Consider the following 16,125-nt stretch of genomic DNA (forward strand, 5'->3'; position numbering starts at 1 on the left):
GGTTCATGGACTTTTTTTTTTTTGCTGTCTATTGCACAAACAAGTGGACTTCCGGGAGCTGGCCCTGCTCGTCCCCTGGGCCCTCCTTCCCTGGTCCTGCAGGTCTTGCTGCTTGTCAGGCCTCTCCTCCAACCCTCTGCCACATTTCAGAAAAGCTGAGAACCCCTTGGAGTGAAAAAAGGGGGAAAACACAGTGCCTGTAGCCGAGCAGGAGATTAAAAAAATACTTTCACTTCTCTTTTCCCCATTTGGGCAGAAACCTGTGAGGGTGAGTCAGTCTGTCGGCCGACTTCCTGTTCTGGGTCTGGGCAGCCACACTGCATGCAGGCTGGGCTGACGGGGGAGCTCATAAGCCAGGCTCTGAGACCCAGGCAGGGCCTAGGGTGGGAAGATGGCAGGTGGGGGCAGCGACCTGAGTACCAGGTGAGTCTTTATCTCTCTTCCTTTAACCTTTATCTCTGGCAGTATTGGAGCTTTCATGCATTTAGTTCAGTTTCTGTCTAAAGCTTCACTTTAGTTTAGTCCTGCTTTGCAAGAACATAGGTAGGTAGTGTAATATAATGAAATAAAAGAGAACGTAATGAGGAAATCAGATTTTTACAAGTGCAGCAGGACAGCTGTTTGCGTGAGTCCAGCTTGCCGTAACACGGATGACTTTTCTTGTTTTGAAACTACTGCTCCACTGGCTGGGACATTCTGAACAGTCGTTTCAGTCATTTGTGAGTTATTATTTCCTCATGATCTCTGGACACTTTCACATCCCTCTGCCTTCTCTGCCTTCACATATGTCATGTCAAAGAAGGTAGTTTAGAAAATAGACACTCCAGGGTAAACAGCTGGCTTACTTTTAAACACTGGAAACTGTGGTTTCACCTGTCCTGGCAAGGGGCCTCAGTCAGCTTTGGGGCTATTTCCTTGACTGACTCAGGTTGTGAGTTCTGATACAATTGACCTGGATCCGAAGAAGGAAAAAGAAGAAAAAGGCCCAGGATGATAGAAACTAAATATTTTTTATTTTTACTTCAACTTCCTGTCCCAAGATGGGGGATGCCTCTGACCAGAAAAGACGTGGAAATCCTATCTTTTCTCTAGTAATGAGTTCATAAAAAACATTACTTAATCTTTTTTTTTTTTTTTAGACAGGGTCTCACTCTGTCAGCCAGGCTGGAGTGCAGTGGCATAATCCTGGCTCACTGCAACCTCTGCCTCCTGGGTTCAAGCGATTTTAATCTTTTAAATTTTTTAATGCAAAAGAAATACATTACATTCTTGCTCATAAAATTTCAAACAGTGGAGGAGTATGTAAAGGAAAAAATCTCCTTCACCACTCACCTCACCTTGTAGCTTCCTTTCACAGTCCTGTGAAGAGTCTTGGGCACAGCTTTTCTTATATTTTTCGATGCATTTATGTGTATGAAGTATGTTTTTGTAAATACATAATTTGTGTTCTTGTTTTGTAATACATGGGATTACATTGCACATGTTATTCTGCATTTTGCATTTTTACTCATTTTAATGGTGGAAATCTTAGAGATCTTTCACCTTAATACATGTAGATCTACCTCATTCTTTTTACACATACTATTCCATAGAATTTACGTAGCATAATTTTTTAACCATTCTCCAATTGAAGGGCATTTATATTGTTTTAAATTGTTCACGTTTGTCAATAAGCTATAATAATGATTATATATTTCTTTTTTTTTTTTTTTTGCACGTATACAAGTATCTATCTTGCATCTAAAGCTTAAAAAGTGGAATTGTTGAAGCAAAGGGTGCTGTTGTTTACTTGTTTATAGATCCTGCCAAATTGTCTTTTTAGGAGGCTGAATGGAGGTGTTTCACGAGTAGAAAATGAGATGAACTATCTTCCTGCACACAGCCAAAGTTTGCAAAGGTGATAAAGAATTGCATTTTGTTTTAATTTGTATTTTCCTGATAATGTGGAAAGCTGAACAGTTTTTCATGTTTCTTGACCAATTAAATTTCCTCTTCTATCATTTTTTTGTTTATTTTTTGCCGGTGTGATTCAGTTGAGGTGTTTGTCTTTTTTTCATGATATGGGAGAGTTCACTAAATATTCTGCAAAGTATAAATATACTTTTCTTCTCCCTTACATTTGTATATGGTGACTTTTATCTTATTAACAGCTTAAAATTTCATGTATAAACATCTTATGACGTAGATTTTATGAGACAGATGCACCCTCAGTATATATAGTGATGCGGAGAGTTGCTGAGGCACTCTGTGAGCCATGTCAGTTTTTAAAGTCTTTCTTGTATTAAGGTGGCAGATTCGATTCTGCCTTTGTTTCAGGAAAAGTTCCTTCTCTAAAATCTCTGACATTTTCTTTTTCAATTTTTAGGCAAAATTATTCTTACATTGGGGCAACTTCAGTCTTCACAGCTTTTATATTCCCCCTGGTGCTTTCATCTTTTCAGTTTTTTACTTTGAGTTCATAATAGTTGTCTCAAACTTTTCCTCCATGACAATTATCTAGTGATATGGTTTGGCTCTGTGTCCCCACCAAAATCTCATCTTGAATTGTAATCAGAATTGTAAATTCCAGGTGTTGAGAGAGGGACCTGGTGGGAGGTGATTGGATCATGGGGGCAGTTTCTCCCATGCTGTTCTCATGACAGTGAGTGAATTCTACAAGATCTGATGGTTTTGTAAATGATAGTTTCCCCTGTGCTCTCTCTCTCTTGCCGGCTTGTGAAGAAGATACTTGCTTCTCCTTCACCTTCCACCATGATTTTGAGTTTCCTGAGGCCTCCCCAGTCATGTGGAACTGTGTGCCAATTAAACCTCTTTCCTTTATAAATTACCCAGTCTGTGGTATTCCTTTAGAGCAGTGTGAAAAAGGACTAATACATCTATATTTTAGTAGATTTCTTGTTTCTTGTAATTTCCAACTTAAAAAAATTGATTGTGTTTATTTATGAGGAGGGATCTTAATTTGTTTCTATAGCTCTGCAATCTCCCCTGTATTCCACATTTTGTTAATTTCTCATTCAATCTTCATGGTTTTGCTTTATTTAGGTTTTTGTGCACTGTTAAGAACTTTGGGATATTCTTATTAGCATCTTTGAGATATTCTTCCAGACTGATTCTATCTGATCTTGTGTTCCATGTGCCTGCTGTGGCTTTACAGCACCTCTGGGCAGGCTTGACCAGAGCAGCTCACCCTAAATATTCCATTTGCTCAGTCATAATCTGGGAGAGTCACTTTTTTTTTTTCCAGGGTTCCTATTTTGTCTGAGACCAAATTGTTTTTGTCTGAGCTGCAGTTTGAAGACTCTGTTTTTATTCTTATCAATTTTTCTGATGACACCATTAATTATATTATCCTTTTCCCCACTTACTGTGAACCAAGTGGCCATAGAGGCAGGGTGTGTTTCTGTGTTCTCTTTTCTCTGCCCCTGGCCTGTGAGAGCCTCTCCTTATGCCAGTACCAACCACACTGCCATAGCGATGGAGGCTTCCCAGGAACTCTTGACATCTGACAGGGCAAAATCTCTTCCTCTTCCTCCAAAAGTCTTAAACTTTGGGTTCCCAAATTAGCCTGTCAAAATCTTGGCATTTTGTGTGGAATTGCACTGACTCTATAGATCAGTTCGAAGAGAGCCGACATATTTACAATATTATGGCTTCTGTTCTCATGAATATGGCTCAAGTATAAGATTAATTTAGAAATATTTTCTATTAAAATATATGTTTTCTCTTTGAAGGTTTTGTACTTCTGCTAGATATTTGATATCTTTATGCCATTATTAACTATAGTAGTCCTCCTTTATGCACGGTTGCACTTTCTGAGATTTCAGTTAGTCATAGTCGACCATGGTCCAAAAACATTAAATGGAAAATTCCAGAAATATCCAGAAATAAACAATTCATGAATTTTAAGTTACTTGCTGTTCTGAGTAGTGCGATGAAATCTCATGCTGTCCCTCTCCATCATGCCCAGGATGCAAACTATCCCTTTATCTAGCGTATCCACAATCCACAATGTGGACACCACCAGTCCATGAATCACTGAGTAGCCATCCTGGTAATTGGATCGGCTGTCATGGTATCACAGTGCTTGTGTTCAGAGAACTCTGATTTTAGTCAATAATGGCCCCAAAGCACATGAGGACTGATGCTGGCAATTCAGATATGCCAAAGAGAAGCCGTCAAGTGCTTCCTTTAAGTGAAAATGTGAAATTTCCTGAAAGAAAAAAAAATCACATGCTAAGGTTGCTAATATCTACAGTACAATATTTTGAGAGAGAGAAAGAGACCACATTTACATAAATTTTATTACAGTATATTGTTATAGTTCTACTTTATTATTAAATATTATTTTTAATCTCTTATTGTGCCTCATTTATGTACAGATGGGGGAAAACATAGTATATACAGAGTTTGGTACTATCTGCAGTTTCAGGCATCCACTGGGGATCTTGGAAGCATCCCCTGTGGATAAAAGGGAACGAGGGTACTAAATTCTCTCTTACGTATACATTTGTATAGGTGACCCATGTTCTAATCCATGGTTATATTTTTTATTCTTGTTTTAATACTGAACTGTTTTAGTTGCTATGATTTTCTAGGTAGTGTTCTATAACCTGTCTTGCTGGGATCCAACTGAGAGACACTAAATGAATAGATAAATTTAACAAGAATTTACATTTTTAAAAATTTCCAATGATCCTAGCTAGAAACACGGTATATCTCTCCACTTATTTATAATTTTTTGAACTTGGGTCCTTATTGGGTCACTTTAGTGCTAGGCATTTTAAAATTGTATTTGTAATCAGGAACTCGTTTTCCTTTTACATTTTCTGGTTATTTCTTACGGGCACAGGGGAAATCTATTTGTTTTAGTTTGATGACCTTGTGCAAGCAGACTTTCCAAGTGGTCTTCTCCCTCCTATTATTGTCTTGTATTTTCCGGTGAAATAATCACATCTTCAAAATAGCAGCTTTGTCTGCTCTTTTTCAGAATTTATGCCTGTATATTTTTCTTTATCTTACTTTTTTTTCTTTCTTTTTTCCTTAGTATATTAGGCAGGATTGTCAGTTTAATACTGAATGGTAACACAAAAATGAGCATTCTAGTTTTGTTCCAGTGCTCGAGGAACACTTACAATGTTTAACTTGAGACTTTCTGACAGATGCCTTTTATCAAGTTAAGGACATTATCTGCTCTGGTTTACTAAAGTTATTTTTTTTTAATCAAGACCATGTATAGGATATTTATCAAAATGCTTGCCAAAGAATCTTTGAGGCAATCATATCATTTTACTTCTATTAATTTTGATAATTTTTCCAAAGTAAAGCATGCATAAAGAGATTAAAATATCAAACAGTCAACAAGACCTTAAAAAACAGAAGTAGCTCTTTTGGCCATCTTCCCTAGTCTGTGTTCAGTTTCCCAGATGGATTATCTTTAACCTTTTAGCTCTTCCTTCTGTACTTATTTCTGTAGTTTGAAATGACATGCGGATACAGCTCTTTGTAATTTTTCAAGTTCCAGTCATTAATCTGTTCACATAATAGGACAGAAGATGAAAATTTCTCCCCTAACACTCTTTTTCATTCTCCTGTTCACATAATAAGGCATAAGATGAAGACTTCTCCCCTGACACTCTTTTTCATTCCCCATCCATTCTCGTAATACATCACAGTTTGAGGTTCATCAGTAATCAGTGTTATCATTATGATAGTTATTTAAATGACGTTCATAACCAAGTCATACACTATGTTATGATCACATTTCCTTTCCTGTGCAACATCTTTCCCCAAAATAACTATTGCCCTCTTACATATTTGCTTGGATTTTGTGTGCCTTCTTTATGAATTCTTCCCAGGCACCCTGCAGAATTCTAAAATTCTTCTCAAGACAGTGAGGCACATTGTGTAATTTATCAATTCCATTTTATTTTCTTGGGAGAGCCCTCCTGGAGCCACCCATTCTCCTGATCCAATTAGCTCTGGTTAGTTTCAGCTTCCAAGACTGACCTTCTGAAGCTTGACATCTCTCCTGTGCTGGGTCTTGTTTTATGGATTACATGTATCTTCTTTCTTGCTTTACTATCTCATTTTGGCTTACCACATTATCCAGTAGCCTCCTGACTAAGAGTTCATAGAAGGTATATATCTTAAGATCATTCATATCTGGAAAAAAAATGTATTCTTAAACCTCACAACTGTATGAAAATTTGGTAAGTCTAAAGGTATAGTTTGGAAATTAATTTGGTTAACTGCCTTGCAGTTTTCAGCATTGCTAATAAGAAGTCAGATGCCATTCTGATTTTTTTTTTTTTTTTGACGGAGTCTCACTCTGTTGCCAGCCTGGAGTGCAGTGACACTATCTCAGCTCACTGCAACCTCCACCTCCCAGGTTCAAGTGATTCTCCTGCCTCAGCCTCCCAAGTAGCTGGGACTGTAGGCACCTGCCACCACGTCCGGCTAATTTTTTGTATTTTTAGTAGAGACAGGGTTTCACCGTGTTTGCCAGGAAGGTCTCGATCTCTTGACCTCATGATCCACCCTCCTCGCCCTCTCAAAGTGCTGGGATTACAGGCATGAGCCACCGCGCCCGACCCCCATTCTGATTCTTGATCCTGTCTTTCTATGTCACCTGTTTTGCCTCTCTGAAACTTTCTGGCTCTTCTCTTTAATCCTTTGATTCTAAATTCTCATGATGGTTTGCCTTGATGTGGCTGTTGTGCTTAGTTCTCCAGGGCCCTTTCAAATGGAGAACAGTTTATTTCAATTCTCATCATTTTGCTTGTGATATTATTTAATTGTTTTCTCCCTTCTGCCTCTCTTTTATGGTTTGGAATTCCTGTTCGTTGGATATTAGGTTTCCTAGGTTGATCCTCTAGAGACTTCTTGTTTTTTTTTCCTTGACAATCTTGTATGTCTTCTTCTTTTGAATCTACCTTCTATGACATTTTCTTAGGACCTTCATTTCTACTAGTGATTTAAAAATTTCTGCCATCATATTTTTAATTTCCGAAAGCCCTTTTAAAAAGTTGTTTTTCATTTATAGCATCTTGTTGTTGTTGTTTCAAGAAATCCAATATTTTCTCTCTACTAATGAGGATGATGATTTTTAGAATTGCATCTGTTTCTTCCAAGTTTCTTTCCCCTGCTCCTGCTCCATTATTTGCTTGTCCTGAAAGAATTCATCAAGTGTCCATTAAGTGTCCATTCACATTTTGGAACGAGACACTAGAAATCTGATTAGAAGCTATGTGTAAGGAATGCCTCTCATTGACTGTGCCCCATTTTGATTTTCATCTCCCAATTTATCTTCTGAAGGAACAGCCTCTAATTCCTAACCACTTCCAGAGTTCAAAAGCATACATGGGCTTACTCCTTGTCAGCATTTCCTCAGCAAGGAATCTGGTATTTATTCTTTCACTCTGTGAAATTAGCTGCCATGTACGCACCTATCTTCTGAAATGTTTGGTTATCTCTTATTTGATGTCCTTTTCCTCCCCTGTTCCCTGGTTCTTGTTGCTTTTCTGTCTGTAACTCTCTATTACAGGTGGTTTCACGGGATTTCACAGGGAACAAAGATGAATGCAGGTGTGTTCAACCTACCAGGCTTAACGAAATACATAGATCAATTCTCTAATGTGATTTGTCTTGGAATTCCTGAGATAACACCTACGGGGTCATGTCACATGATTTTTTCATCCATTCCTGTGTTGGATTTACATATATTTTATTGTGGGATTTTACCTTATGTGTTTTTAAGCAGCAGTTTTTATTTTATATTTGTCTGACGTTGGTATCGAAACTATAACAGCCTTATGAAATAATTGAGAGTGATTAAATTTATATGTATATGTGAATAGTTTGTTTACTACAGACATTACCTGTTCCTTGAAGGATTGCTAAAAATTGTCCATTAAATGGTTTGAAACCGATGTCTGTGTGTAGGTGTGGGGGGAATGTAGTTTAGGGTAGGTCTGTAAGCGTATTATGCATTTCTTCTATTATTTTTAGTTCTTATGCTGACCTTTGAGGCAGTTTTTATCATTTATATTGTCCTAAAACATAACATTTTCCCTAGATTCTCTTATTCATTGGTAGAAAGTTGTGTTGGAACTTCTTTTATAAAGTTTTAATTCTTTCCTTCTCTGAAGACATATCATTTATTAAACTCCTACCATTGTTTATGATTGTCTTTTCCTTTGTTCTTTTGATCAGTCTTTCCATTTTGTTGGTCTTTTCAATGAACCACTTTTTGATTTTATTGATCCATTACTTTTATTTTTTGATTGAGGTATAATTAAATCTTGCTTAACATTTTTATATTTTTCTATATATTTTCTTTCCTAATTCTTTACTTCAGCTTTGTTGAGGGGATTACCTTGTGTTCTGTTTCTGATACCTGGCTTTAAAACTTAATTTACTTGTCAGTGTTTCTTATTTTCTAATAAATGCATTTTAGGCCACGGATGTTCACCTCTGTGCCACTTTGGAAACATTTGGCCTTTATAATGAATAATGTTTTCATTGGAGTTTATTTCTTAGCCATTTGTTATTTCAATTTTGATTTCCTGGTTAACCTAAGAAGTGTTTGGAAGCAGTTTTTAAAATTTCTCAATGGAGCGAGTTGGGGAAGTCGTCCTCTGTCCTTTGGTTGTTTACTCTGATCCTATCACATTGTGGTTACAAAATGTGTTTTTTAGAATTTCCATTTGTGAGAGTCTGTTGTTTCTTTTGTGGCCTAGTGCATAGTCAGTTTTGAGGCTTTGCCACATTTGAAAGGCAATATAATGTAATGATTAAGAGTGTAGTGACTAATGCCATATGGGAGAGTTAGTAGAGGAGGGGGGAGGATCGATCGACACTAGAATGATTGGAGAGGGGTGGTGTGAAGTCCAGCTCTGCCACTGCATAGATATGGAGGTGGGGCAAGCCTTGTTTCTTCCTTACAAAACGATGGTATCAATAATGGTGTTACCAGTGGGCTGATACAGGTTCTTGTCTTCACCCCAGAAAAATATCTGAAGGCCAGACCAAACTGAAATTACATAAGATTTATCACAGAGTGAAAGTAAGTGCATACTCAAGAGAGGATTGTGAGTGTGCTCAAAAGAATGAGCTGCACCCAACATTGCCAGGACTCACATACTATACAGATAAGCATAATGAAGGTGTGGAATATTCCATCATAAGGGGAGGGATTTTCTGGGAAATGGGCAGGCAGTTCCCAGAATTGGATTACCACTTTTTTCTTTACTAAATGTGGTTAATCCAGAATTGCCATGGCATCAGATGCATGATGGGATTGGGAGGTTTCCCCATGGAAGTTTTATGGTAATAGGGGCATAATGCAGTCAAGATTATTTTATAATAACCCAGAATGCTCATTATTTTATTCAAATCTTTTACTTGATTTAATTTTGGCTTACTGGACTTGTCAACTTCTAACAGAGATGACTTAACATTTTTTTACCACAATTGGGAGTTTTTCAGTTTTCCTATATCACTGTCAGACTTTCCTTTCAATATTTTAAAGCAATTTTCTTACAGATCATGACTTCTACTACATAGACTGGTAGAATATACCTTTTATCAGTATGAAATAACCTTCTGTGCCATTTGTATTACTTTTCAGTCTAAATTCTATTTGTTTCTGATGTCAGTTTTGCCACAGAGCTCTCTTTTATTTTGCATTTGCCTGGTATGTTGTATTAGTCTGTTCTTGCACTGCTCTACAGAAACACCTGAGACTAGGTAATTTATAAAGAAAAGAGGTTTAATTGGCTCATGGTTTCACAGGCTGTACAGGAAGCATAATGCTGGCATCTGCTTGGCTTCTGGGGAAACCTTGGGAATCTTACAATCATGGCTGGCAGAAGATGAAGGGGGAGCAGACACGTCTTACACGGCAGGAGCAAGAGCAAGATGGGGGGTGCTACACTCTTTTAAACAAGCAGCAAGAATTTCAAGAACTCACTCAGTATCAGGAGAACAGCACCAAGTGGATGGTGCTAAACCATTCATGAGAAACACCTCCATGATCCAATGACCTCCACCAGGCCTCACTCCCACATTTGAGATTACAATGCAACATGAGATTTGGGTGAGGACACAGATCCAAACCATATCATATGTCTTCTAATTCCTTCATTTTTAATCTTATTGAGTTGTTTTATTTTTCATGTGTTGTTTTATTTTTCATGTGTTGTTTTATTTTTCTTATTTTTCATATAGCTGAATTCTGTTCATTCAATTTAGGTATCTCTATGTTTTATGAATCATTTTTATTTTATTAGCATTTATTTTTATCATCACTCTGTATATATTCTTGCTATCTTATTTTTTAATGAATATTTATAAGAATTTCTATTTTTTTCTGTCATCTTTCTTGCCTGTCTTTGGATTGATTGCTTTTCCTTTGATCCATATTTTTTCCTCCAATACATCCTTTTTTTTGGTTAAAAGTTAATTTTTAGTGAACAATTAAAAGACTGTTGTTCTATGAATGTCTGGAGTCACTTAGTATCTTTTCCTAAACTAAAAACTGTAACTTGATTTTATTTCCCTCCTCCCTCGTCCTATCCCATCCATAAACTTTTTGAGTCCTTGTAGTCTAAAAATATCTTTATTTCACTTTCATACTTGGGTGAGTACTTGGGAAGGTTCAAAATGAGTTTTCATTTAAAAATTTGGCCATTTTTCTTCATTGTATTCTTGCATTCAGCGACCTTTATGAAAATTCCAACTTTAATCAGGTTTTCATTCCTTTGTGGTTAAGCTGCTTTTACTTTCTAAAATCTTTATGATTTGTTATTTTGGTCCTTGATGTGCTAGATTTTGGTGAAAATATATCTAGGTAAAAGTGTTAAATATTCACTCTCTACACTGACAAGCTTTTTAAAAAAATGCATGTAAGACTGTTTACTTATTTATTTATGGGGGTGTGGAGAATGTACGTATTTCAGTTAAAATCGTAACTGAAGCTTAAGAACACATTTGTCACCCTGCAGAAATCATCTAAATGTGTAAATATAATCAATACTTTAGGAACACAGAACATGATATAAATTGATTGAATGAAAAAATTACCTAAAGTGAAAATATTTAGTTGTGATTACATTTTTCTTTTCTTTTGTTCAGTGATACTGAGTTATAGTTGACAAATTGTATAAATTTAAGGTGTACAACATGATGATTTCATATATGTTTATATTGTGAAATAATTACCACAATCAAGTTAGTTAAAATATTCATCTCACAGAGTTACGATTGTGTGTGTGATAATGTTTAAGATCTACTCTCTTAGCAAATTTCAATTGTATATTACATTATTGTTAACTATGGTCCCTATACTACACATTAAAATACCAAGAAATTTTATAACAGAAATTTTGTGCCCTTTGACCAGTATTTCCCCATTCTTCCCAGCCCATGGCAATTGCCATTTGACTGTCTGTTTCTATGATTCAACCTTTTTAGATTTCATAATATATATAATATATATGTAATATATATATTTATATATATAAAATTTTTAGAGTCTCGCTCTGTGGCTCAGGCTGGAGTGCAGTGGTGTGATCTTGGCTCACTGCAACCTCCACCTCCTGGATTCAAGTGATTCTCCTGCCTCAGCCTCCTGAGTAGCTGGGATTACAGGCACGGGCCACTACACCCAGCTAATTTTTGTATTTTTAATAGAGACAGGGTTTCACCATGTTAGCCAACCTGGTCTCGAACTCCTGACCTCAAGTGATCCGCCAGTCTTGGCCTCCCAAAGTGCTGGGATTACAGGCGTAAGTCACCATGCCTAGCCTCCATAATCTAAATCTAAGACTAATAGAGTCTTATAAAGTTTCTATGTATAAGATCATGTCATCTGAAAACAGAGACAATTTTACTTCTTCCTTTCTGATGTGGATACCTTTAAATTCTTTTTCTTGCCCAATTAATCTGCCTAGGACTTTCAGTACTGTGTTGAATAGAAATGGCAAGAGTGGTCATTGCTGTCTTGTTCTTCATCTTAGAAAAAAAGCTTTCAGCTTTTTATTATTGACTGTGATATTAACCATGGGCTTGTCATACATGGCCTTTATTGTGTTGAGGTATATATCATTTATAACCAATTTGTCAAAGTTTTCTTTATCATGAAATGATGCTGAAGTTTTCAAATGCTTTTTCTGTATTTATTAAAATGTTCATATAATTTTCTTCCTGCATTCTGTTAATGTTGAATATCACATTTATTGATTTACATGTTGCATTATCCTTGCATCTCAGGAATAAATCCCACTTGATCATAGTGAGTGATCATTTTAGTGCATTGTTAAATTTGGTTTGGTTTGGTTGTATTTTGTTGAGAATTTTTGTTTCTATGTATATTAGAGATATTGGCCTGTAAATTTCTTTTCTTATAGTGCCCTAATCTTAGGTATCAAGGCAATGCTCACAAAATGAGTTTGGAAGTGTTCCCTGCTCTTCATTTGTTTTGGAAGAATTTGTATTAATTTATTCTTAAATGTTTGGTAGAGTTCACCAGCATAGCCATCTGGTCCTGGGTTTTTCTTTAGTGGAAAGGTTTTTTTCCTACTTATTCAATCAGTTTACTTATTATTGATCTCTTCAGATTATCTGTTTTTTCATGATTCAGACTTGGTAGGTTTTACTTCTGATTATGTGATCATCTTTTCACTGCTGTGTGGTGATAGGAAGAATGTGTATTCTGTTGTTTTTGAGTGGAGAGTTCTGTAGGTATCTATCAGGTCTACTTGATCCAGAGCTGAATCAGGCCCTAAATATCTTTGTTTATTTTATGACTCAGTGATGTGTCTAATACTGTCAGTGGGGTGTTGAAGTCTCCCACTATTACGGTGTCAGAGTCTAAGTCTCTTTGTAGGTTTCTAAGAACTTGCTTTATGAATCTGGGTGCTCCTGTATTGGGTGCATGTATATTTCAGATAGTTAGCTCTTCTTGTTGAATTGCACCCTTTACCATTATGTAATGTTGTAAGAAAAGACATACCATTGCTGTAAGAAAAGACACTTGATATGATTTTAGTCTTCTTGAATTTGTTAAGACTTCTTTTGTGGCCTAACATATGTACACTTGAGTAGAATGCGTATTCTGCTGCTTTTCAATGAAATGTTCTGTATATATCTTTTAGGTCCACTTGATCTAAAGTCTGGTTTGAGATCAAAATCCCTATGATTTTCTGTCTGATTGATCTGTCATTGTTAAGGGTGAAGTATTAAAGTTCTTTACTATTATTGTATTGCTGTTTCTTTCTCTTTTCAGATTGGTTAGTATTTGCTTTAGCTATTTAGGTGTTCCAATGCTATATGTCAAAATATTTATAAATGTTATATCCTCTTAATGAATGGGCCCCTTTATCCTTATATATTGACCTTCTTTGTCTTATGTGGCCACTTTTTACTTAATGTGTATTTTGCCTAACATAAAGATAGTTATCACTGCTTTCTTTTGGTCACTTTTTGCATTGAATATCTTTTCCATACCTTCACCTTCAGCCTACATGTGTTCTTAAATCTACAGTGAATCTCTTACATGCAGCAAATTGTTGGATTTTGTGGGATTTTCATAATCCATTCAGGCACTCTATTTCTTTTGATTGAAGAATTTAATCCATTTATTGATAGGTAAGAACTTACTATTGCTGTTTTGTTATTTGTGTTCTGGCTGTTTTGTAGTTCTTTTTTTTTTTTTTCCTTTCTTTTTTCCTTGTGGCACTCCTTTGTGATTTGATGAATTTTAAAGTGATATGCTTTGACTCCTTTCTCTTAATTTTATTTCTTTACTGCAGGTTTCTCCTTTGTGGTTACTATGAAGCTTACATAAAATATCTTATAGCTATATCATCTGATTTCAAGCTAACAACTTTAACCACATATAAAACGCTACACTTTTGTTTCTCTCCTCCTTCACATTTTAATTGATTAATGTTACAATTTACATATATTTTATATTGGGTATCTAAAACCAAATTACTACAGTTATATTTATTTAAATATGTTTGATTTTTAATTTTTAAGCTAGAATTGAAAGTGATTTATGCACAATCATTACAATATAAGAGATTTCTGATTTTAACTAAATATTTACCTTTACTGGTGAGTTTTTTACATTTATATATTGTTATGTTGTTAACTAATATCATCTCATTGCAGCTTGAAGAACTAGAACTCACTTTAGCATTTCTTATAAGACAAGTCTACTGATGATGAACTCCTTCAACTTTTGTTTTTTTGGAAAAACCTTTATCACATCTTCATTTAAGATAGACAGATTTACCAAGTATAACACTCTAGGTTGGCAGGTTTTTTTTCTTTCAATATTTTGAATGTGTCACCCTAATCCCTCCTGGGCTGAGAAGAGGAGGTTTCCACTGAAAAATTTACTGTTAGTCTTATGAGGGCTCCATTTTATGTGATAAGTTATGCTTTCCTTGCTTTCAAAATTATCTCTTTGTCTTTTGATAATTTAATTATAATACTTATTGGTGTAGAATTGTATTGTTAAACCTGTTTGGGGAACTTTAGACCTCATGAACCTAAATGTCTATTTCTCTCCTCAAATTTGGGAAGTTTTTAGTCATTACTTCATGAAATTGACTTTCTGCTCATTTTTCTCTCTCTCTTCTTCTGTAATTTCCATAGTTTGTATGTTGTTTCACTTGATGGTGTCCCATAAATGCAATAGGCTTTTTTCACTCATTTTCATTCTTTGTTCTTTTTGCTCCTCTAAGTAGATAATTTCAAATGAACTCTCTTTCAGTTCACTGATTCTTTCTTCTGCTTAAGTAAGCTGTTGGAATTTTCTGTTAGATTGTTCAGTTCAGTCATTGTATTTTTCAGATCTAGGATTTCTGTGTTTTTTTTTGTTAATGGTTCCTATTTTTTATTGGCATTATATTTTGTTTATATATGTTTTCTGATTTTGTTGAGTTGTCCATCTGTGTTTTCTTGTAGTTCATTGAACTTTTTAAAGAGGATTACTCTGAATGTCAGTTAGCTCATAGACCTTCATTTCTTTAGAGTCAGTTATTACAGCTTATTAATTTCTTTTAGGGGTTTTATTTTGGCTGATTTCTTATTATCCTTGTATCCTCACATTAGTGTCTGTACATTTGAGGAAGCACTAACCTCTTCCAGCCTTTATAGGTTTGCTTTGGCATGGAAAGTCCTTTAATAGTCAGTATACCCTGGAGTTCTGGACAGGTCAGCTGGTAGCATCCATGAATAGGCACAGTTTGCTTTTGGGATCTCTAGTTGCGCAGGATTATTGCCTGTTCTCTGGTGTTTGCTGGGGACGCTGGCTGGCCTGTATGGTTTGTTGAGTGTTTCGGTTAGACTCTTTTGTTGGGCAGGGCTACTGGCTGGCCTCTGAGATTGAACAAGGCCTCAAGCTACTGTTCAATGGGACCACAGGCTAGGCTCTGTGATTAGACAGGGTTGCAGGCTGTGTTTTGCAGTTGGGTTGAGTCACTGTCTGAGTTCTCCTCCAGAGCAGAACCACTGGTTGTGCTTCAATGTCAATCAGTGTTGTTATCAGGTGCCTGGGTTTGGTGGGGCCACAGGCTATGCCCCACAATTAGGTGCTTGCTGCAAGCTGGGCTCTTCTGTCAGATGGGATCATTCTTTGGAATTCCTGGTTAGGCAGAGCTGCAGGCTGCACCCCATAGTTTGGCAGCATCACCGGCTGAGCTGTGTGATTAAGTGGGGCCATAGGATATGCTCTACAATTGGACAGGGTGACTGGCTATACTCCCTGCCCGGAAATGGCTGCAGACCATAGGCTGGGATTTCTGTTTGGCTGGAGCCACAATGCTGTGCCCCTCAGTTGGGAGGTGTCCTTGGCTTGGTTTACTGTCCATGCAGGTCATTCGCTGGCCATTGAGGCTGGGCAGGGTTACTATTTGGGCTTCGTGGTTAGCGAGGCTAGAGGCCATACTCTGTAGTTAGGCAGAGTGGCTGGCTTGATTACCTGCCTGGTCAAGGACATATGTTAGGCTTTGAGGCTGGGCAGAATCTCTTTGGGGGTTCCCTGGTCCAACAAGACAGAAAGCTAAACCCTGTAGCTGGCCTGGATTGCTGACTAGGCACCCAAGCCAGTTAGAA

At 36.6% G+C, this 16,125-nt stretch overlaps 1 protein-coding gene across 1 annotated transcript in view; it reads left to right on the forward strand.

Annotated features, from left to right (window-relative positions):
- Window positions 1-300: 300 nt before the first annotated feature.
- SP140L (SP140 nuclear body protein like) overlaps window positions 301-16,125 on the forward strand; it is a 63,347-nt gene continuing 47,522 nt past the window's right edge. The window contains exons 1-2 of the mRNA XM_025404056.1: window positions 301-423; window positions 1,823-1,897. Of these exons, the coding sequence (XP_025259841.1) occupies window positions 392-423; window positions 1,823-1,897 (107 nt within the window). The 5' untranslated portion in view covers window positions 301-391. The remainder of the gene's footprint in view (window positions 424-1,822; window positions 1,898-16,125) is intronic.

This window comes from Theropithecus gelada, chromosome 12 (genome assembly GCF_003255815.1).
Source record: "Theropithecus gelada isolate Dixy chromosome 12, Tgel_1.0, whole genome shotgun sequence".
Lineage (NCBI taxonomy): Eukaryota > Metazoa > Chordata > Mammalia > Primates > Cercopithecidae > Theropithecus > Theropithecus gelada.